Source organism: Theropithecus gelada, chromosome 6 (assembly GCF_003255815.1).
Source record: "Theropithecus gelada isolate Dixy chromosome 6, Tgel_1.0, whole genome shotgun sequence".
NCBI lineage: Eukaryota > Metazoa > Chordata > Mammalia > Primates > Cercopithecidae > Theropithecus > Theropithecus gelada.
Genome location: NC_037673.1, coordinates 136,834,750 through 136,858,592, shown reverse-complemented (window position 1 = coordinate 136,858,592; position 23,843 = coordinate 136,834,750). Strand labels below are relative to the sequence as shown.

Sequence of the window (23,843 nt, the reverse complement as noted above, 5' to 3'; positions counted from 1 at the left end):
GGGGGAGGGGGGAGGGGGGAGGGGGAGAGGAGAGGGAGAGGTGTCCAGCCCGGCACGGTGGCTCATGCCTTTAATCCCAGCACTTTAGGAGGCTGAGGCAGGTGGATCACCTGAGGTCGGGAGTTCGAGACCAGCCTGACCAACGTGGAGAAACCCCATCTCTACTAAAAATACAAAATTAGCTGGGCAAGGTGGTGCATGCCTGTAATCCCAGCTACTCGGGAGGCTGAGGCAGGAGAATCATTTGAACCTCGGAGGTGAATGTTGCGGTGAGCAAAAATTGCGCCATTACACTCCAGCCTGGGCAACAAGAGTGGAACTCTGTCTCAAAAACAAAACAAACAAACAAAAAACAAAAAACCCTGAACATTTGGTAAAATTCACCCATAAATCCATTTGAACCTCTTACCTTCTACAGATGAGTAATTTTAAACTACTGATTCAATTTGTAATACATGGTTTCCTATTCTAGAGTCAATTTTGATAATTTATATATTTCTAGCAAAAATTAGTATTCATTTCATCTGAGCATTCACATTTATTGACTGAATTTTAAAGATCTCTTATAATTATAATTCACTTTTAAGTTTGTTATCTGTGCCTTTTCCCCTAAAAAAATTAAATAAATAAATATAAATAAATAAATAAATAAATAAATAAATAAAAAGCCTGGCTTGTTTTATCTGTTTTGGTAATCTTTTTTTAAAAACCAGCTTTTAATTTCACTCTTCATCCCTATATTTTCTTTTGTATCTCTTTTTAAAATTATTTTCTATTGTGTTAACTTTTGCTTTTATATTTTTTTCCCTAGATTTGGGCAACACCTCATTCTATACCATAGAATATCATGTACCATAGAATACCATATATGATAGAATGAGGTGTTCTCCTGCTTTTATTATTTTCTTCTTCCTTTGTGCTGTTGTTTTAAAATTTATTTTCATCTTTAATATATTGATATACAGAACTACAATTTTCCTTCTAAGGACAACTTCAGGTATGTTCTCCCTTCTCAAGTTTTGGTGTGCACTGGTAACTCAGTTTCTACCATGTAATTTTTACTGGTATTGCCTCTTAACCCCATGAATTTCGTAAAAGTATTTTCCTGGCTGGGCATGGTGGCTCACGCCTGTAATCCCAGCACTTTGGGAGGCCGAGGTGGGTGGATCACAAGGTCAGGAGTTCAAGACCAGCCTGGCCAATGTGGTGAAACCCCATCTCTACTAAAAATACAAAAATTACCCAGGCGTGGTGACAGGCACCTGTAGTCCCAGCTACTTGGGAGGCTGAGGCAGAATTGCTTGAACCCGGTGGGTGGAGGTTGCAGTGAGCTAAGATCACGCCACTGCACTCCAGCCTGGGTGACAGAGCGAGACTCTGTCTCAAAAAAAAAAAAAAAAAGTATTTTCCTTCAATTTCTAAATGTATGGAATTAAATAAGACTTTATTGTTGATGTGTAATTTCCAGGCAAGAGGGATCAGAGAATATAGTCCACATGATGAAGATTCAGGAGTTTCTTCGGACTTCTCTGTGGCCTAAAACATGGACAATTTCTATAAATATTCCATGTATTACAAGAGAATACAAAGTATATTTACTGGAAACAGAATGCTAGCTTTCTGTAAGATAAAAAATTATTTGATTTTTAACAATCATTTTATCTGTTTGATTCATCAGTTTCATTGAGAAGTGTGTGAAAAAAAATCCTACCACTACAAATGCAGATCTGACCATTTCTCTTGCAATTTTGCAGTTTTATATTTTATTTGGATGGTAGATTGTTAGTTACTGATTGGTAATTATTTTCTCAGTTGGAGGAGTATTCATTTCTAAAAATGCTTTTGGCTTAAAATTCCATTTTGTCTGATATTAATATTGCTTTACATAATTTTTTCCCATCACTGTCAAGCTTTCCTCATTACTTTGCTTTAGGTTTGTCTCCTGCAAACAGCATTTGCTACATTTTGATTCTGACTCTAATTCAGAAGTCTCTGCCCTTTAACAGTCGAGTTTAATAGCTTTATATTTGTTCTGATTACTATTCTATTTTTATTTAAAAAAAGCTTCATTCAGTACGTTCTCCTCCTGAACAACAACAAAAGACTCTAGCGTGGCTTTTAAACTCTCTAACACATCCTTCTGAATTTCCTGCTATTGTTTTCTAGAATTTTAGTACTACTTTGGTTTTAAACATTAAAATTTAGGTTTTTAAACTCAAACATTTGTATTTATAATATGTTTTATCAATTTCTTTGCTTACCGTAGTTTCTTGTATTCCACGCCTTCCTCCAAGACTCACTTGTTTCTTCTCATTGATGTATGTATCTTTTAGTAGTTCTTTTGACAAGGGTCTAATGATGGTAAACTCGTTTATTCTTTGTAGATTTGAAAATATGTTTATTTTCCTTCTCTAGAATGGCACGTAAGTACAGAATTCTGTATTGTATTATTTTATCTTGGCATTTTGAGGATATTACTTCCCATCATCTTCTGTAATTTATTATTGCTGATGAGAATGTCAAAACTTTGATGGTTGTTCTTTTGTAGGTAACGTGTTTTTTTCCTCTGATAGCTTTTAAGACATTTTTCATTATCCTTAAAGTTCCACAGTTTCACTGTTCTGCTTAGTGATGGGTATGATTCTTCAGTCAAAGATTCATGTCTAGCTACAATGCTAGAAAATTCTCCACCACTCTCTTCAAACATTTCCTCTCCCCTCCATTTCTATCCTCTCCTTCAGGAACTTCCAGTAGATACATGGTGGAGCTTCTAATCTATTCTCTTGCTCTCAATTTCTTTTTCATATTTTCTATCTTTATTATATTTTATTATATATTTTATTGTATTATTTCTTGTTTTATCCTTCATTTATTCACTAATGTATTCAACTGTGTCTAATATGCTGTCTTACCCTATATATTGAGGTTACCCCCCAAAACTTTTACTTTGTTTTATTTTATATACAGCTGTTCTTATACGTAATTATCAGCTTTTGCTTTATTACCTCACATTGTTTTATGGTTACTGGTCATAGTTTAAAATAAACATGTTTAAAATTCTCAAGATTAAAATTTATTTCAATTTCCTTGAGTGTATTATAATTTGCTTTTTGTTTGTTTACATTTTGACTATCTTTCTTGATAAAGATTTGCTCTCCAGCTTTATAATTTTTTTATTTGAGGAAACTCATTTTGATGGGAGGTGTTTTGTTTTAGTTTCTTTTCCATCCACAGATGTACTCCTTCTTATCAGATGTTTTGGAAGTTGCCTCAGTCTGGCTCTTGGAGTTCATTTCAGAAGTAGATATTTTGCTGGACACCTAAGGTTCTTGTCTCATAGAGGTATTTCACTTCCGTTCCCTAAATCAAGAATGTTGTCCTCCAAGTTTTTAGTCACATGGTTGTCTCTGCTTCTTCCCTCTCCTAATGACAATTTGCTAATTTCTTCCCCCTGGCCTTTTTTTTGTAGTTTTTTTTGCGTTTGTTTTTTTACATATAACCTGGATGTGACAATTTGCTAATTTCTAACCATAACCCTAGATAGTTGCTCCAAGTTTTTTTTAATCCATTTTGGTTTAGGTAGGGCAATAAGATCCCAGTTCCTTCCTTTATTCAGACTAGATCTACTGATGTACTACATGTGAAATGCATTCACTCCCTATTCCTCTGTACATGCTGAAATCTCAGCCCCCATTGTGTATTTTTTTAGCCCTTAATTCTCCTTGGGAACTATAGCTTAAACTGTGGATCCATGCTTCATTTCTAGTCCATGGAGATCTTTAAACTTGTTGTTTTGGGGCACAACTACGTATTTTTAGATTCATTTTTCTATATACTAATAATGACTTTACCTTCTTGACTGTAAGTCATTTGTACTTATATTTAAACAAGCTGGAGAGAGCTGAAAAGAACTCATTCAATACACAGTAACATAGAAAGAGAGAACTTGGCTTTAAAAGAAATGTATTAGGAGTTTTGTGTATTCCATAGGTAGTTTTAGATTTTTAAGAAATTGACAAAAGTTTCCTAGTTTTAAGTAGTAAAGTTAAAAATACGTATATATGGCCGGGTTCGGTGGCTCACGCCTGTAATCCCAGCACTGTGGTGGGCCGAGGCAGGCGGATCACAAGGTCAGGAGATGGAGAACATCCTGGCTAAAATGGTGAAACCCCATCTCTACTAAAAATACAAAAAATTAGCCGGGCGTGGTGGCGGGTGCCTGTAGTCCCAGCTACTCAGGAGGCTGAGGCAGGAGAATGTGTGAACCCGGGAGGCAGAGCTTGCAGTGAGCTGAGATTGTGCCACTGCACTCCAGCCTGGGCGACAGTGAGAGACTCCGTCTCAAAAAAAAAAAAAATGTTTATCTGCTATTCCTTAATAAAAAAGTTAAAAAGTGGAAGGTAAGGTCACATTTAAAGTTTATTAAGGTAAGGTCATTACTAACAGTTGAAATGCATTGATAAGTGGATTACTAGAGCTCATAAGCTCCCTAAAAATATATCCATAAAAAATACACTACAAGTCTGGGCAAGATAGCAAGACTTTGTCTCTGAAAAAAATTTAAAAATTAGCCAGGCATTGTGGTGCATACCTGGAGTCCTAGCTACTCAGGAGGCTGAGGCAGGGGGATGCCATGAGCCCAGGAGTTCAGAGCTGCAGTGACCTATAATCACACTATTGTACTCTATATTGAGCCACAAAGTAAGACCATCTCCACAAAAAAAAAAAAAAAAAAAAAAAAAAAACAGTCCCAAAAAAAAAAAAAAAAAAAAAAAAAAAAATTGGTTCTGATGAATGAGCACTATAAGAAAAAATGTGGAATTTTTTTTCTATTTGGCTTTAGATAACAAAATTTTATTTTAAATTAAGTTTATTTTATTTAAAATAAGTTAATTTCCCTTAAAAAAAAAAATCACAGCTACAGGGCACCGAAGACATATTTAAGGATTGTAACTATACTACAGAGGCAATGTCTTTTGGAGTTGGAGGGAGGACATTCTCTAAGGAGAAAGACCAAAATCACAGAGAAAGGGAGGGAGACTGTTTGATACTGTATGTACTAGAGGATTCCAACATTCTTCCATGGGGAGTATGTTCTTTCAACCCACCACTGTATATTAATCATTACTAGTGATCTACTATTACTGATTGGATTCATATCCCTCAGGAGAACCGATATGGCAAAAAGAGGCACTGGTCCTAAGGCTTGTGTTTAGCACACATTTTCTAAAAATCACAAGTAACAGAGAGAAAAACCAAGTTTATTCAATTTGGATGGAAGAAAAATGATCGATTATAAAGCAAAGATGGAAAAAGTAAAGAACTCAACAACGATGCAGAATAATCTGTATGGCCTCTACCAATGTCTCAAAGTGTAAGATATGGAGAACTTGTCATCAGAATCTCCTGAGATATTAGTACAAATGCAGACCCCACCATTTCAGATCTATGGAATCTGAACCTGTAAATGTGGGGCTGCAAAACTCATTTTAAAAAAAAATCCTAAGTTTTGAGACTTGCAACTAGAGAGAAAGGTTTACAATTACATTTCCTCTAACAAATCCAGGGAAAAAGAATTACTTTGATCTGAAATAACACTCAGCTTTACATTCTTGATAGGAGCCTGCAATATCATACAAACTGAGTAGAAGCTCACATGTTCACACCACATTTTGTGAAATAAACTTACTTCAAAACAGAATAAATATACCCAGCCTGGACAGTACAGTGAGACCTCATCTCTATAAAAATAAAAAAAATTAGTTGGGCATGGTGGCGCACGCCTCTAGTCCCAGCTACTCGGGAGGGTGAGGCAGGAAGATCACTTGAGCCTGGGATGGGAAGGTTGCAGTGAGCCGAGAGCATGCCACTGCATTCCAACACAGTGAGACCCTGTCTCAAAAAAAAAGAAATAAAAAAAAAATCTAAACAGAATAAATAAAACAGCTTCTCATTTAACAAGCCAATGATGAAGACACCTAATAAGCATCATGATTAAGAGAGGTTTAGAATTAAGAAACTTAGGCCGGGCACAGTGACTCATGCCTGTAATCCCAGCACTTTAGGAGGCCGAGGCAGGTAGATCACGAGGTTAAGAGTTCGAGACCAGCCTGGCCAACATGGTGAAACCCTGTCTCTACTAAAGATACAAAAAATTAGGTGGTTGTGGTGGTGCGCACCTGTAACCCCAGCTACTCGGGAGGCTGGGGCAGGATAATCACTTGAACCTGGGAGGAAGAGGCTGCAGTGAGCCAAGATCATGGTGCCATTGCACTCCAGCCCAGGGAACAGGGCAAGACTGTCTCAAAAAAAAAAAAAAAAGAAACTTAGATGGCCTAAGTTATTTGTGATCTAATCACAATTCATTCCTAATTTTAAAATTAAAACCTACTCCTGATTTTAAATAAATTTCTTTGGATTATAATGGATATTAAATTTATTTGACTTTTAAAACCACTGGGCACAAATTCACACATTTTTTCAAAAGAAATATTTCTTATGAAAAAATATTCACCTTAAAAACCAATTTCAGAATAATAAGAGACAATTTTAAGAAGAAAATTTTAAACTTCTAGTTTACAGAAATTAGGGCATAAACTATATAGTAAATGTTTTGCTAAACTAATTGTTTATTTGAGGATTATTTTTAAAACAATCCAATGTATTAATATCACTCTGAGTTTCAGATTTTTGATAAACAAAGTTGAATGCAAAGGACTTTATTACTGAGACTTTCTCTCCGTGGTATACTAACTCTCCCAATAAAGGAGAATGTACAAGAACTATCTGAATAAGAAAATCTATTTTCGCCTAAGAGATTTTTTTAGGAATATCACTGAGAAAGAAGACTAAGGAAACAAACTACCAGTAATGCAAATCTCTTTTTATTGGGACTTCATAATCTTTTTCAATTGAAGAGGATTTCCTTTGTCACCCAGCAGGGTCCTGGAACTTCTTGGCTGGAATTCAGATATCCAGAGTTCTGGTTACCTACAACATCTATTCTTTACGTAGTAGCTTACAAGCATCAAAGGCCACCCTCACCTGATGCTTGGCCGGATCTATGCCCTCCAAAATAGTCTTCATGTCCTCCTGCTTGTCCTGCGAAAGGAAAAAGAAGAACTCACGGATCTTATTCCAAAAACGAAAATCACATTTGGCCATGAAGACCTTGTGACCGATACTTCAGATGCTGGGCTTTGTTAACTCAGGATCTTCAACTAAAAAGATTCTCATCTGTAGAGACTGTAATGTCAGGAGCAGAGTATAAATTTTTTAAGGGGGTGTTATTACGGTTTTTTACCAATAAAACTTCAATATAAACCTTAATATATGTAGAAATATTTCTGCAAAATTATTTAAATTCATGCCTCTGTCTCAAAATACAACTAAAGCCACAAAAACAGAGCAACATTTAAAAACATCTAACCAAAGAAAATAATGAAATCAAGAGATTTGGGCATATCAGAAGTTGGGAGGATGGAGGAAAATACTGTAAGATAAATAGTTACATAGTTTTTCCCCTCATTATAAAAGTACTTAGGGCTTACACTTTTCAACTAAAACAAGAACCTTCAAAGAACTCGAGAAATGGAATGTTTGTATTTTCTCTAGATATAGACTCTTAACTGAGATAAACTATCTAAAGGTGAGACAGGGATACAACTTAGGAAACCACAATAAGCTTTTCAGTCATTGACCGGAGTCAACTAAATCTCCAAATAAAAGAAATGTGGCCTAGAGAAGACTTCACTCTGTCACTCCAATTTCCTACCTACGTGATGTGCTTACCCTAAGAAAGTGCGTGCTCTTATGGTATAGATTCAGCACGACAGTATCCTGAGACAACTATATGATTTTAAGAAGCTAACTGTTAAGGCTCACTTCCTCTTCCCTGCTACCCTACCCCATATTTCAATAAATAGCAAGTCCCATTAAAATACGAATAATAAGCACAGAGTATCCAACATGGAACCTATCAAGAAGTTCCTACAAAACAAACAATAAAATTTTAGTCAAATATTCCCCATTACCTTCAAATAAATTAAAGAGAACAGGGAATATTTACTTAAATAGTTGAACAAAGTTATATAACAAAAGATTGGAAAGTGACTTGGAAGAATAGAAGAAACTAAATACAGACTGAGCATCACTAATCTAAAAACCTGAAATCTGAAATGCTCCAAAATCTGAGACTTCTTGAGTACTGACATGACACTCAAAAGAAATGCTCATGGAGCATTTCAGATTTTGGATTTCCAGATTAGGGATGCTCAATGGATATATATTCTGCAAATATTCCAAAATCAAAAAAAAAAAATATCCAAAACACTTTTGGTCCCAAGCTTTGCAGATAAGGGAGCAGTAACAGTGAAGCCATGAAAACCACATTTAGAAGTAGAAACAGGTCAGTCATGGTGGCTCACACCTGTAATCCCAGTAACTTGGGAAGCCAAGGTGGGTAGATCGCCTGAGCCCAGGGGTTCGGGACTAGCCTGGGCAACATGGCGAAACCCCGTCTCTACAAAAAATAAAAATAAAAACTTAGCTGGTGTGGCAGTGTGCGCCTGTAGTTCCAACTACTCAGGAGGCTGAAGTGGGAGGATTGCTTGAGACTAAGAGGTTAAGGCTGTAGTGAGCTGTGATCATGCCACTGTACTCCAGCCTCGGGGATAAAGCAAGACCCTGTCCCTTTTAAGAAAAAAAAAAAGCAGAAACAAGTATACAGAAAAAAATAGTGACCTGGATGACAGGCTTAAGACACAATGCAGAAGAAAAGGACAAAGAAATGTATTAGACATAAAGATAATACAAATAAGGGAGATCAGGGAGACCATACATATGGATGGTAAATATCTTAAAGGATGTTAACAGAATAGAAAAATAAATAGTCAAAAACACAGCAGAAAGAAATCTTCCTTTAAAAAAAAGAAAATATCACCCCACAGTCACCACTAAAAAAAAATAAAAATTTAAAAAATAAAACACTATGACAACTTATTAAAGACTATGACTTACGAAAATCTTCAGGCAGAAAACATTCACTGTTTCCCAGGAAAAATTAATATAGACTAATTAACACTAGATACATCCTGATGAAATCACAGATGTTTAAGTATAATGAAAGAATTTTATGATAATAATCCAGACAGAAAAAGGAGTCACTTACATATAATGGAGAATAGTCTAGCAGGCTTTGGCAATACTCAGTACCAGAAGACACTAATATAGTGGGTTTAAAATTTTGAGGGGAAAGAACAAGTGATTCAATAATTTCATACATGGCTACATTCATTTATAAATACAACATATGGTATTCTAAAATATGCAAGTACCTATTACCTCCTTTTTGAGCGGGGAGAATAAATTCAAATCAAAATACCAATACTAGCCAGCCAACAGATAAGTCAAGTTGAGGAATTCAGGAATCATGAAGCTATATAATAAGACAGACTAGTAATGTACAAACTGAATCCACTTAAATAACTCATGAAAATTCTATGGTGGAAGATATATTACTCTCCTTGTCCTTCAGAATGAAGTCAATAGATACTGACTAAATATTTGATTTTTAAAAATCTATTTGTAAAAGGTGTCTTCACATACTGTCAGAAAGTAATTTTATTCTTGTGTTTTCTATAGTTCACCAAAGCTTTGGGAGCAATTAATAGGGCCAATTGTAGCACAGTAAGTTTTGTTTGTTTGTTTGTTTGTTTTTTGAGATAGGGTCTCCCTCTATTGCCCCGGCTGGAGTGCAGTGATGCAATCTCGGCTTACTACAACCTCCGCTTCCTGGGCTCAAGCAATCCACCTCAGCCACCTGAGTAGCTGGGACTACAGGCACGCACAACCATACCCTGCTAATTTTTGTATTTTTTTTTTTTTTTTGGTAGAGATGGGTTTTCACCATGCTGCCCAGGCTGGTTTTAACTCCTGGGCTCAAGCAATCTGCCCACCTTGGCCTCCCAAAGAGCTGGGATTACAGACTTGAGCTACTGTGCTAGGCAAGAAGGTTTTTGTAGATAATGCACACATAGGGGCTGTGATCAGAAATTAGGAAATTAAACTGTTTAAAAAAGGAAGAAGAAGGAAGAAGGGTGGGAGGGGAGAAGGGAGGGAAGAAAGGAGGGGAAAAAGAAGAAATCTGTTTATGTTTGTCAGAATGTGGGAGAGTCAGGAGGGCTCAACTGTTAACAGAGATGTACACTGGTTCAGCGTTTTTGAACAGTTTGACAATAGTTATCAAAATTTCAGATGTGGACCTCCCAAAACAATAAAATTTTAGCCACACATTTCCCTATAACCAGTAATTTCACTTCTAGGAATGTATCCCTATTATATATATTCACAAAAGTAGCAAAGACACATAAATATGCCTAGCAATATTTACTGCAGCACCATTTATAATATTTAAAAACTGTTAATTCAGGTGTTTATGAGTAGATAAATGGTTAATAAATTATACAGAACACTGAGTACCTGTGAAAAAGAACGGGAAATCTACTGGAACACGGAAAGATGTTATATCACATATATTATATATATGTATTTTGGATACACAGAAATGTCTAGATATACAATATATTGTTTAAATTTTTTTTTTTTTTTTTTTTGAGACGGAGTCTGGCTCTGTCGCCCGGGCTGGAGTGCAGTGGCCGGATCTCAGCTCACTGCAAGCTCCGCCTCCCGGGTTTACGCCATTCTCCTGCCTCAGCCTCCCGAGTAGCTGGGACTACAGGCGCCCGCCACCTTGCCCGGCTAGTTTTTTGTATTTTTTAGTAGAGACGGGGTTTCACCGTGTTAGCCAGGATGGTCTCGATCTTCTGACCTCGTGATCCGCCCGTCTCGGCCTCCCAAAGTGCTAGGATTACAGGCTTGAGCCACCGCGCCCGGCCTTGTTTAAATTTTTTAAAGAAAACCTTATAAAAGAGGACTTGGTCTATGTTTTCTATTTATAAGATTTAATATAGATAATAAACTGATCCTTAAGATATTTTTCTTTCTATTAAGGGAGGTCTATATCAAATCTCATTTAAAAGGAAATAAATTCCAGGAAGAAGAACTACAGAGTACTAATGTATCCATGTCTAAATTACCTAGTTTCCAATTGCTCAACTATTTTCGGAAAATGCCCAATATAGTTCACTCAGTCAGCAGAATACAGTCCAAAAAAAGCAACAAAGGTCAGAGAACTTACTTTATGGTTAGGGAGTAAAGTCAGTGATAAACTACATTTTTTTTTTGTTTTTGCTTTTGTTTTTGAGACGGAGTCTTGCCCTGTCGCCTAGGTTGAATTTTGGCGCACACCTGTTAATTCTAGCTACTAAGGAGGCTAAGGCAGCAGAATCATTTGAACCCAGGAGGAGAAGGTTGCAGTGAGCTGAGATAGTGCCACTGCACTCCAGCCTGGCCAACACAGCCAGACTCCGCATCAGGAAAAAAAAAAAAAAAAAAAGAATTAGTACACTTAAACTGAGAACATTATCTATGAGATGCCAGGAATGAAATACATCTCCACTGCACGCAATGGGGGATGGATAGTCCTCTATCTGCCAACTGCTGGAGGAAATTATTATAGCCCAAAACACATGTTAGAAGACAGCAGCAAAGAATGAAGGATAAGTAAGATGGTACTGCCTTGTAAGATAAAGTTAATAAGAATTACCAGTCATTTTTTCCCAGGACTCAGGGACTAATCTGCCTGCTTTACTCTCTGAGGTTTCCCTATTTTTGACTAGAACTTTTCTTTCCTCTGGCCTACAATAAAGCCTGAAATAAAATTTATTCATAGGTTTTATATTTTTTTCACTGTCACAAATTTTACTCACAAATATTCACAGGTGTTAAATATAAAAATTATTATACTTTCCCATACTTTCCACATTTTCTTTTCTCCTAAAAAATTTTTTTAAGAGAAGGGTCTCACTATGTTGCCCAGGCTGGCATACAATGGCTATTCACAGGCAAGATCATTGTGCACTGCAGCCTTTAACTCCTGGGCTCATGCAATCCTCCCACCTCTGCCTCCTTGGTAGCTAGGACTACATGCCCAGCATTTCCACATTTTATATGAAGAACAGTATTGCTTTTTATAATGAGGAAAAGAAATAATATTAAAATTAAGATATCAGTCCATAGATAGCAAAAGCATGGAAGAGCCTATATATTTTTAAAACTTACAATCAATATATAAAAAATTCAAAATAAGAAAAGATAAAAAGTTACACATACAAAGGTATTAAATCTAACAGTATTTGTAATAGTGAAAAATGAAAAGCAAAAGTTCCATAATTAATGAATGAGTATGGTTCATCAACTTGATGGAATATGATGCAAGAGTTATAAATATAGAGACTATATAGCAGTATGGTAAAGATTATGACAGAACACAAGAACACGCAGTGAAAAAATAGAAAACAACTGTATTATATATTGTGTCTATAATTTCATGTAAATATGAATGTAAAAACAGATTGCAAGATAAAAAATGAATAATTATGTCAGAACAATGGCATTACTTCTGTATTGAATAATTAAGATATGTATTTATCTGAGCCTTTTTTTTTTTTTTCCAGATCGAGTTTCACTCTTGTTGCCCTGGCTGGAGTGCAATGGCACGATCTCAGCTCACTGCAACCTAAGCCTCCTGAGTCCAAGTGATTCTCCTGCCTCAGTCTCCCAAGTATCTGGGATGACAGGGGCCCACCACCATGCCCGGCTAAATTTTGTATTGTTAGTAGAAACAGGGTGTCACCATGCTGGCCAGGCTGGTCTCAAATTCCTAACCTCAGGTGATCTGCCCGCCTCGGCCTCCCAAAGTGCTGGGATTACATGCATGAGCCACTGTGCCTGGCCTATCTGAGCCATTTTTAATCTTACATTTTGAATGTAAGTAAATATGGTAAGTTCAAATAGTTCTATCTGTTCAATTAAAGTAGTTCTTCTAAGGAACTAAATAATAAACACTCTAATTCCAGAAGATGGTAAAAATAAAATATTTAAAAATGTAAGAGATTTTTAACTTGGTCACAATCAGTATGGTTTTGTTATACATTAGAGTATATTTTTACCAGATAGTTCCTCTTTTATCCTATTTATTTATTTATTTATTTATTTATTTATTTTATTTATTTTTTTGAGATGGCATTTTTGCTCTTGTTGCCCAGGCTGGAGTGCAATGGCACAATCTAGGCTCACTGCAACCTCCACCTCCTGGGTCAAGTGATTCTTCTGCCTCAGCCTCCCAAGTAGCTGGGATTACAGGCACGTGCCACCACACCCAGCTGACTTTTTGTATTTAGTAGAGATAGGGTTTCACTATGTTAGTCAGGCTGGTCTTGAACGCCTGACCTCAGGTGATCCACCCGCCTCGGCGTCCCAAAGTGCTGAGATTACAGGTATGAGCCACTGCACCTAGCCCTATTTAATTTTTTAGAACTCCCAACAGGTTAAGAGAGTGACTTTGTCGTAGAAAATACAAGGAAGAGAGAATCCAGGTAAGAATTTAGAGGATAAGAGTATTAAATTTTGTTTATATTATATAAGTTTTTAAGTTCTACTCTATTTCTTTATTTTGAATGAAGAACTTCAATTCCTAATTTTTATAGATGACCCAAAGTAACTCTATTAAAGGAAAAAGATATAGAAAGAAGTCAAAAGACTAAGATGTACTTAACATATATTGCTGTCACAATTCTCAGACAAAAAAGCATACCTCCCAGAAATTATAACTGATAGGGAAAGTCCTAATTAATAAGAATGAATGATAGCATTTTCATTACAATATTTAGTATTAGTAGAAATGATAATAAATAACAATCATAGCATACATTTATTTTGGTTAATAATTATTTTCCAACAATGTTCTCAGGTATCTACTTGGATGATTTAAGGCAATACTTTCATAGTTTTTTCTAAGTAAGAAAAACTAAGAAATCTAATTCTCTATAACATTTACAGCTATGTACGTCACACATAAGTTTTGAAGAAATATATCAGAGAATTCTGGGAAAAACTCTAGAAGGTGGTTTAAAGCACTCTCACAAAATAAAAGGCAAAGCACACATTTCAGCAAGAGGCATGAACACTTAAATGGAATATTATTTTTATATAGATTATTACACATATGAACCTGCCACCTAATTTGAAATTTTGGAAAGCCAAAACAAAAAACACAAAAAGAACAGAATTTGTAGGAATGTACTAGGAGCATGATTAACAACAGTAGCTTTGTTTTTAAATGTCTAATCAGAGAAACAACAGAAATCATTCAAAAGGATGATGGATGTACTAATTACTCTGATTTGATCATTACACATTATATACATGTATTGAAATATCGCTCTGTACCCCATTAATATGTTCAATTATCATGTGTCAATTAAAATAATAATAAGAAATCACTCAAAGTGACTTGACTTGTTACTCTATTCTGTGAACACATCATCGAATTTATGATACATCTAACAGAGGGCAGTTTAAAAAGCACAGAAATGTCAAATGCGGGTGAAGTGAAAGGAAGAAACAAACTAGCAGTTTTACTAGGAAAAGAAACAGTATGCCCTGTTCAACATTAAGTATTTTCAAATACATGTAATACATACAACAACTAGAGCAGGTAGCCAAGCTTTTTTTTTTAAGTTACTGTATACAAAGTATGCAAACCACTGATCTTAGTGTTTTCTAAATGTTAAGTATAAATGGATATTAACATTCATGCAAAAATATTTGAAATTTAAAATATCTTACTAAATCAGCCCCTGCTTGAAGTAAAACATCTGCAACATCCGTATGTCCATTTTCACAAGCATAGGTTAAGGCTGTGTCTCCTGTTGCTGTTGTAGCATGCACATTAGCACCTAGCAAACAAAAAAGCATACATTTACTTTGTGAACTGTAAAATTATATTAGATAGCCCAATTTTGCAATCTGGTGAAACTGAAGAATTCAAAATGTGAAAATATCAAAATGCATTTTAAGTATACTAGTTTTCCTTTAAATATGCTTTATAAAAATAATTTGAGTCATACCAAAAAGAACTAAACCAAATGATTTTAAAACACAGTAATTTGCCCTTACATCACTAGTAAGATACACCCAAAAGAATAAAAGAGCTGCAAAACCAAAAAATATTAAGCATTTTTCAGAAATCATATTGGTGGTACTTTTGGTTTGTGTTCAGAGACAGTTCTATGGATATTGTGGTATAAATCAAATGAGCAATTATTTCATGAGAACAGAAATTTTGGGCATGGTTAAGGGAAAACACAGATACAAGTTTTTTTTTTTTTTTTGAGAGATAGTCTCACTCTGTCACTCAGGCTGGAGTGCAATGGCATGACGCAGCTGCAACCTCTGCCTTCTGGGTTCAGGCAAGTCTCATGGCTGAGCCTCTCAAGTAGGTGGGATCACAGGCACATGCCACCACGCTTGGCTAATTTTTGTATTTTTAGTAGAGATGGGGTTTCACCATGTTGGCCAGGCTGGTCTTGAACTCCCAATCTTAGGTGAGATATAAGATTGTTGAACTTGAGTAAAAATCTTGTGGTTCTGGCCAGATATGGTGGCTCAAACCTGCAACCCTTGCACTTTGGGAGGCTGAGGCTGAGGCTGAGGCGGGCAGATCACTTGAGCCCACGAGTATGAGACCAGCCTGGGCAATATGGTGAAACCCTGTCTCTACCAAAACAAACAAACAAACAAAAAATTAGCCAGGCATGATGGCACATGCCTGTAGTCCCAGCTACTTGGGAGGCTGAGATGGGAGAATTGCTTGAGCCAGGTAGGCGGAGGTTACAGTGAGCTCAGATCATGCCACTGCACTCCAGCCTGGGCAACAGAGCAAGACTCTGTCTCAAAAACGAAACAAAACAAAAAAAAACGCTTGTGGTTCTGAATTGGAAGTACTGAGGTGGTCCCTTAGCATCCTTCGAAGGTGACCAATGAATTCCTGATATATTTAATCTATAAGAAAAATATATATTTCCCAGCCCTGATCAACTAAAGCCTAGAGACAATGGTTGTAGACTAAGCATAAATAGCATCTCTAGCTTAGATCGTGGTCTCTACCATTTACTACTAAATGAAATTAGGGCTTCTTAGAAAAATGACTGATCCCAAGGCTGGAGCAGGAACTGTGTAAGACGAACCCGGAACACCTTGCCATATGAGAAAGCAAGGAAACTATCAGAGACTGCAATGTGGTCATGTCAAAACAATTTAGGAGCTAACCTTATTGATCAAAGATACTCAAACTGTCGCATCTTCCAACAATTTTTACATCAAAAAGAATAATGACCACGATGAAGTAAAGGCCATCTTATATATTCAAATCCAAAAGTTCAAAATGATGTTCAAATAAAAAACAAAAAAACAGGGCCAGGCACAGTGGCTTATGCCTGTAATCCCAGTGCTTTGGGAGGCCAAAGTGAGAGGACTGCTTGAGGCCAAGACTTCAAGATCAGCCTAGGCAACAAGCAAGACCCCATCTCTACAAAAAATAAAAAAATAAATTAGCAGGGCATAGTGGTGCATGCCTGTAGTCCCAGCTACTTGGAAGGCTAAGGCAAGAGGATCCCTTGAGCCCAGGAGTTCGAAGTTGCAGTGAGCCACAATCACACCACTACATTCCAGCCTGGGTAACAGAGCGTGACTCTGTCTCAAAACAAAACCAAACAAAAAAACACTTCACTGATCACCTTTGAAGGATGCTAAGGGACTACCTCATCACCTTGGAAACTGGCAGATAAAGGGGGAAAAAAAGACAAACGTTTTCTTGCCATTCTTTTTTTTTGAGACGGAGTCTTGCTCTATCACCCAGACTGGAGTGCAGTGGCACAATCTCGGCTCACTGGAAGCTCTGCCTCCCAGGTTCATGCCATTCGCCTGCCTCAACCTCCTGAGTAGCTAGGACTACAGGTGCCCACCACCACGCCTGGCTAATTTTTTGTATGTTTTAGTAGACATGGGGTTTCACGGTGTTAGCCAGGATCGTCTCGATCTCCTGACGTCATGATCCGCCCGCGTTGGCCTCCCAAAGTGCTGGGATTACAGGCGTGAGCCACCACGCCCGGGCTTTCTTGCCATGCTTATATTGATTTCTACTTAATTTACAGGCAAATAGTTGAGGGGAAGTTTCTCTTTATAGATATTCAAGAAAGGAATAAACGAAGGAATAAAAGAACTTAAGAGTATCACCTTTTTGTAATCCCTAATGAATTAATGGATCTAAGCAATGCTCACCAATGGCTAATAATGTCTCAGAGAGACAACTGTATACTTATTACCTCCTGAAGAAAGTATACACATACCACCTATGAAGTAGTCCCATTAAAAAACAACAACAACAAAAAAGAATCAAACCTGAATACAATCAAGTCTCTAGATCTAACTACTAATTTACAGAAAAGTTAAAGGATAGAAAAACAAGTTAAACAAAATAATAGCGATATCATCAGGAACATTCACACTCTGGGAAGCCTAATGGAAAAACATTCTATTTCTTCAACCAAAAATTGCAAGAAGAAAGATAAGAAAAATGAAATGTAGCCCATAGATTAAAAAAGGCTTAAGAGACATACTGATTAATAGTGATTGTATAAATCTTATTTGAATCCTAATTCAAACAAGTCACTAAACACATACATACAGATTTATAAAACTATCAGAGAAATATGAAAATGACTTGGATATTTGCTAAGAAACTCTTATTAAAATTTTTTAGGTAGGAAAATTATATTGTGGTTATTTTTAAAATTATCTTTTAAATACTGAATATTAACACTTTTATAAAAGTAACATTTTAAATAATTAATTTTCATATTTTAAAAATAAAAAGTTAAAAATGTTTCTTTTAAATAAAAATAATTTATAAGAATGGGGATATGGAGGAAGTACAGATGAAATAAGATTGGCCATGAATTAGACATTCATGTTAAAACACTAACTAGGTGATGGATTCTTAGGATCTCAAATACTACAATCTCTCTGTTTGAAAAAATGCCGTAACAAAAAAGTTGTTAAATTTGTTTTAATTGTGTAGGCCTTATTTGAGTTTTCTTTAGTGCCACACTGTAAGAAGCACTTCATGTAAATAAATTACACTTAAAACTGGGGGGAAAAAAAACGCTTTTAGGTAGTGATCACATAAAAGTGATTCTCAAACCCTAAGATAGTTTCTATGAGCTACATACTTCAAATAAGCAAAAGGAGCTAAATCAATGGTAATGCAGTAGAAAAAACAATGTCAAGAGTTCTAAGTTTGAATGAACATTGGCTCTGTCCCTGTTAGCTTGGTTACCTTAAAGGGAGTTATATAACATCATTGTGCATCAGTTCCCTCATCTACAAGAATGTGTTTAACATTTCTCATTACACAGGAACCAGTGGCAAATAACAGAGATAACACAAAAGCTGAGCAAAATGTCTGATATTCAATAATTTCTTAATAAACATTTATTCCTTCTTTTAAAAACATGTTACAATAGCATGACTTTAGCTTAAGAGAGGGATGCGGGAAGAATGCACAAAGATAACCACTAGCAGAGAAAGACTCTTGAATAGGACACAGTTACTAAAAATGATAGGGGAAAAATGACTGAATACATACAATAACTAGAGTGATTAGCAGTATTTGATTCAGGAAAAAAGTCAGCTTTTATGGTTGGTTTGTCCAAACCATAAATCATCCAAACCATTCATAATCTGGTTAAAGGCCAGATGTGGTAGTACACATCTGTAATCCCAGCACTTTGAGAGGCTGGGGCAGAAGGATTGCTTGAACCCAGGAGTTTGAGACCAGCCTCAGGAACATGGCAAAATAAAAAATACAAAAACTAGCCAGGCATAGTGGTATACACCTATAGTCCCAGCTACTTGGGAGGCTGAGGCTGAAGGATCACTTGAGCCCAGAAGGTTGAGGTTGCAGTGGAACATACTCACACCACTACACTCCAGCCTGGGTGACAAAGCACGACTCTGTCTCAAAAAAAAAAAAAAAAAAAAATTCCGGTTTAATAAATTATTTCAATAATAATTCAAAGGAAAACTTGAGGTTCAGCTATATTAAAATTAATGTTAACAATGAAAGCCCAAAAGGATGAATAAAATTTTGCTAAATATTTTCTTTTACATATTAACTTTTCTATATATCAAATTTGTATCAAATAATGTATCAGACCTGGAAAAAAAGAAAAATCTGATATTATTTTCAAATAATATATTTACATCTGTTGGGACTAATTTTTTTTTAGTATGTTATATAAAACTACAAATATTCTATGTAAAAGTACTTATTGCTTACCACAGCTTAACAATAAAGCACAAATATTTTTAAAATTAGTACTCTGCAAAAACAAATTAATTCCTACTTTTTTCAGATGACTTAGAAATGTCAAGAAATGAACAGACTTAAAGGTACCAAATTATACCCTCAATATGTCATCATCCTCACCTCTTCTTAACAGAGACTAGGAGAAACTAACATCTCCCTTCAACAAGCCACAAACAATTAGAGGGAGAAAGAAGGTGAATGAGATACCTTATGGTCACTACACAAACATTAATAACAGTATGAAATCTTTTTAAAAATGAGTTTTAGAGATTTAGGAGTCTAAGATCAATTAAATTATGGAGCTGTCTTTCAACTTTTATAGAAATGAAAATGTTAACAGTTAATTGTTAAAGTTAACAAAGCAATATAAGTCTTTTTCTAAATGGTATTTTTAATTATTTAATTTTATTTTATTTTTAATTGACAAATAATAATTGTATATATTTATGGGGTACAATGTGATGTTATATGTATATGTTGTGGAATGATAGATCAAGCATGATTAACATATTCATCACCTCACATACTTGTGGTGAGAACATTTAAATCTCTTAGCAATTTTGAGATATACATTATTGTTAACTATAGTCACCTTGCTACGCAATATATCATTAAAACTTATTCCACCTATCTAAGTGAAACTTTGCACCCTTTGATCAACATTTCCCCTCTCCTTGTGTACCCTCCTCCCACCTTCATCCCCACACTCTGGTAACCACCATTCTGTTATCTACTATGAGCTCAATGTTTTTAGATTCCACATATAAATAAACTATTATTTGTATTTGTCTTTCTGTGCAATAAGGCATTTTAAAGCCACATACCAGAAGCCAGCAAATATTTAACCAATTCCAGGTGTCCCTCCTGAGATGCCTCCATCAGAGGTGTGGAGCAGCCAAGCTCTATATCAGCCCCTGCCTTAATAAGAAAGTCTGCAACTTCAGAAAATCCTCCACAGCAAGCCAAAGTAAGAGCAGTTTCTTGAGTTTCTTCTGTCTGGGCATTTATATTTGCTCCTAAGAAAGTATAAAAACAGATAAAACTAGTTGTAAGAGACTTACAATAAAGATATTATTTTTCTGAATTGTGATAATCATCTGTCTTCTCTGCTTCTGTGGTTTCCTCCAGGGTGTTCAGAATTTATCATCAATGCAATATATATATATATGCATGCTAGTTGTAGTAAACTTCACCAGTACTAACACAAAACATCCAAAGAAAACTGATTTTTCTAAAAGAAGTAAAACTGCGGCCGGGCGCGGTGGCTCAAGCCTGTAGTCCCAGCACTTTGGGAGGCCGAGACGGGCGGATCACGAGGTCAGGAGATCCAGACCATCCTGGCTAACACGGTGAAACCCCGTCTCTAGTAAAAAATACAAAAAACTAGCCCGGCGAGGTGGCGGGCGCCTGTAGTCCCAGCTACTCGGGAGGCTGAGGTAGGAGAATGGCGTGAACCCGGGAGGCGGAGCTTGCAGTGAGCTGAGATCCCGCCACTGCACTCCAGCCCTGCACTCCAGCCCGGGCGACCGAGCGAAATTCCGTCTCAAAAAAAAAAAAAAAAACAAAAAAGTAAAATTGCTTTACCTTGTGCTAAAAGTAGTGCCACCATTTCTTCATGTCCTTCCCGGGCAGCTTCCATCAAGGGAGTGTAACCTTCATCATTAACTTCTTCAAGATTTGCTCCCCTTTCAATAAGTAGAGCTGCCAATTCAACATGTCCTCCACAGGCGGCTAGCGTCAATGGAGATTCAAATGAATCTGCAGGCATGTTCACTTGAGCACCACTATCCAAAAGCAAACGTGCCACCTCTACATGTCCATCCTACAGATTTTCAGATGTAAAGAAAGGAGATAAATTTTTTGTTTTGAGATTTTTTTAAGTGGGAGAGAAGAAAGCAAGAGATTGGAAAAAGATAGGAAGAAAAAAGACAAGATTAGAAGATTCAGCATAGACAGCCTATATAGTATCATGCTCATCTGAGCCTTATCAAAAGTTCATCAATATTGTTTTTAAGTAATTTTCAAATTATTTTAACCAACTTTTGAGCAAGCCCAAAATTCTCCAAAAGAATGAGATTTGGTGACATAACAGTCACAAATCCAAATAATTTTAAATTTCCATTTTTTGAAGTTCAAAAAACTGAAATCTATAGTCAATGCTACCTCAAAATAACTAGGTTATACCACTGCCAGGTCAAATATAGTCATACCCTCAAACTCAGGTGTCATATTCAAATGTAGAAACTGTATTACATCTATTTCAGAAACAAAAGTATGCCAAAAAATAACACAACAAATTATGTGAAGTCATTACCACTTGGGATTATGTCACCAACATAAATGTCTCTGGATTGATACTATCCTGTATTTTTCCTAATCACAACACCTTGTTGCAATGAGGCAAAGATTTTGCAATGATGTAAAAATAAAGATACTCATTTGTAAAAATTTTTACCATGGCCTATCTGCATAGATAGTAAGGCAATTAACAATAAAATATTCTTATGGTGGGTATCAATTCTACCTATCACCATAAATACCCTTCTTTAATTTCAAAATTTTAATGGCAAAATTTATATAGGTCTTAAAGCTTGTTGTGACACATAAAGTCAGAGGCTATATTGTACTATATTTCAAAAATGACCATAATGTTGCTAATGAAAAATAAATACTAAGTAGAAAAATAAGGTTTAGGCTGGGCATGGTGGCTCACGCCTGTAATCCCAGCACTTTGGGAGGCCCAGGCGGGTGGATCACCTGAGGTCGGGAATGTGAGACCAGCCTGACTAACATGGAGAAACCCTGTCTCTATTAAAAATAAAAAATTAGCCGGGTGTGGTGGTACATGCCTGTAATCCCAGCTACTTGGGAGGCCAAAACAGAGAATCACTTGAACTCAGGAGGCGGACGTTGTGGTGAGTCCAGATAGCACCACTGCACACCAGCCTGGGCAACAAGAGCAAAACTCCGTCTCAAAAAAAAAAAAAAAAGAAAGAAAAAGAAAAATAAGGTTTAGTAGTTCTTTTATTAAAGAAATAAGGCTGGGCACGGTGGCTCACACCTAGCTTGAGCCCAGATGTGCGAGACCACCCTGGGCAACAGGGTGAAACCATGTTCCTACAAAAAATACAAAAATCAGCCAAGCATAGTGGTATGCGCCTGTAGTTCCAGCTACTTGGGAGGCTGAGGCAGGAGGACTACTCGAGCATAGGAGGCAGAGGTTGCAGTGAGCCAAGATCACGCCACCGCACTCCAGCCTGAATGACAGAGACCCTGTCTCAAAAACAAAAAAGAATTAAATAAAGAAAACTTAGGCCGCGCGCGGTGGCTCAAGCCTGTAATCCCAGCACTTTGGGAGGCCGAGACCATCCTGGCTAACACGGTGAAACCCCGTCTCTACTAAAAAAAATACAAAAAACTAGCCGGGCGAGGTGGTGGGCGCCTGTAGTCCCAGCTACTCCGGAGGCTGAGGCAGGAGAATGGCGTAAACCCGGGAGGCGGAGCTTGCAGTGAGCTGAGATCCGGCCACTGCACTCCAGCCTGGGCGACAAAGCGAGACTCCGTCTCAAAAAGAAAGAAAGAAAGAAAGAAAGAAACCTTAATTGTTAAATTTCAATATCCATCAAGACTTTTATTATACTTAACTAAATGACTAGCCCAGCCTTAACCACTTTTGATATAATGCCAAAAACAGATAGACTTCACATTAAAATTTTAGTTTTACTAATACTTCAAATACATGTAAAATAAAATATTTTAACCAAATTACTATACTGAGTTATCTGGCAGTTGAAATGCATTTCTAATTGAAAAGAAAATAAGGATTTATAAATGTCTACAGATCAAGGAACTGCTATTGTGCCTATCTCCTCTAAGCTCTCAATAAATTATTTTACTTGAATTTACTTGATTTTTTTTTTTTTTTTGAGACAGAGTCTCACGCTGTCACCCAGGTTGGAGTGCAGTGGTGTGATCTCAGCTCACTGCAACCTCCACCTCTCAGGTTCAAGTGATTCTTGTGTCTCAGCCTCCTAAATAGCTGGAATTACAGGTGCGCACTACCACGCCTGGCTAATTTTTGTATTTTTAGTAGAGATGGGGTTTCACCATGTTGGCCAGGCTGGTCTTGAAGTCCTGGCTTCAAGTGATCCATCCGCCTCACCCTCTCAAAGTGCTAGGAATACAGGCATGAGCCACCACATCCAGCCAAATTTTTGAGTATTTTTTTGATAGATTCTGCTAACATATATTGTGTACATATATTAAGAGGGGAATTGTAAAAAATAAATAAATAAATAAAACTTTTTTCTTAAAGTCTAGGCAACATAGTGAGACGCTATCTCTACAAAAAATGTAAAAGTTAGCTGGGCATGGTGACGTGCCCCTCTAGTCTCAGGTACTTGGGAAGCTGAGGTGAGAGGACTGCTTGAGTACAGGAGGTACAGGCTGTAATGAGCCATGACGGTGCCATTGCACTCTAGCCTGGGCAACAGAGTGAGAGACTGGCTTCAAA

General features: G+C 36.6%; 1 protein-coding gene across 7 annotated transcripts in view; it reads right to left on the bottom strand.

Moving 5' to 3' along the window:
• LOC112626020 (ankyrin repeat and KH domain-containing protein 1) overlaps positions 1 to 23,843 on the bottom strand; it is a 132,750-nt gene that overhangs the window by 58,295 nt on the left and 50,612 nt on the right. For 3 of the 7 annotated variants that reach the window (XM_025387707.1, XM_025387709.1, XM_025387708.1), the window contains exons 8-10: positions 20,915 to 21,152; positions 20,155 to 20,346; positions 14,749 to 14,858 (exon numbers count right to left, since the gene is read on the bottom strand). In XM_025387707.1, coding sequence (XP_025243492.1) covers positions 14,749 to 14,858; positions 20,155 to 20,346; positions 20,915 to 21,152 — 540 coding nt within the window. Of the gene's footprint in view, positions 1 to 6,862; positions 7,102 to 14,748; positions 14,859 to 20,154; positions 20,347 to 20,914; positions 21,153 to 23,843 lie in introns of those variants that run through there. The other 4 variants (XM_025387710.1, XM_025387712.1, XM_025387706.1 and 1 more) reach the window with 3 other exon arrangements.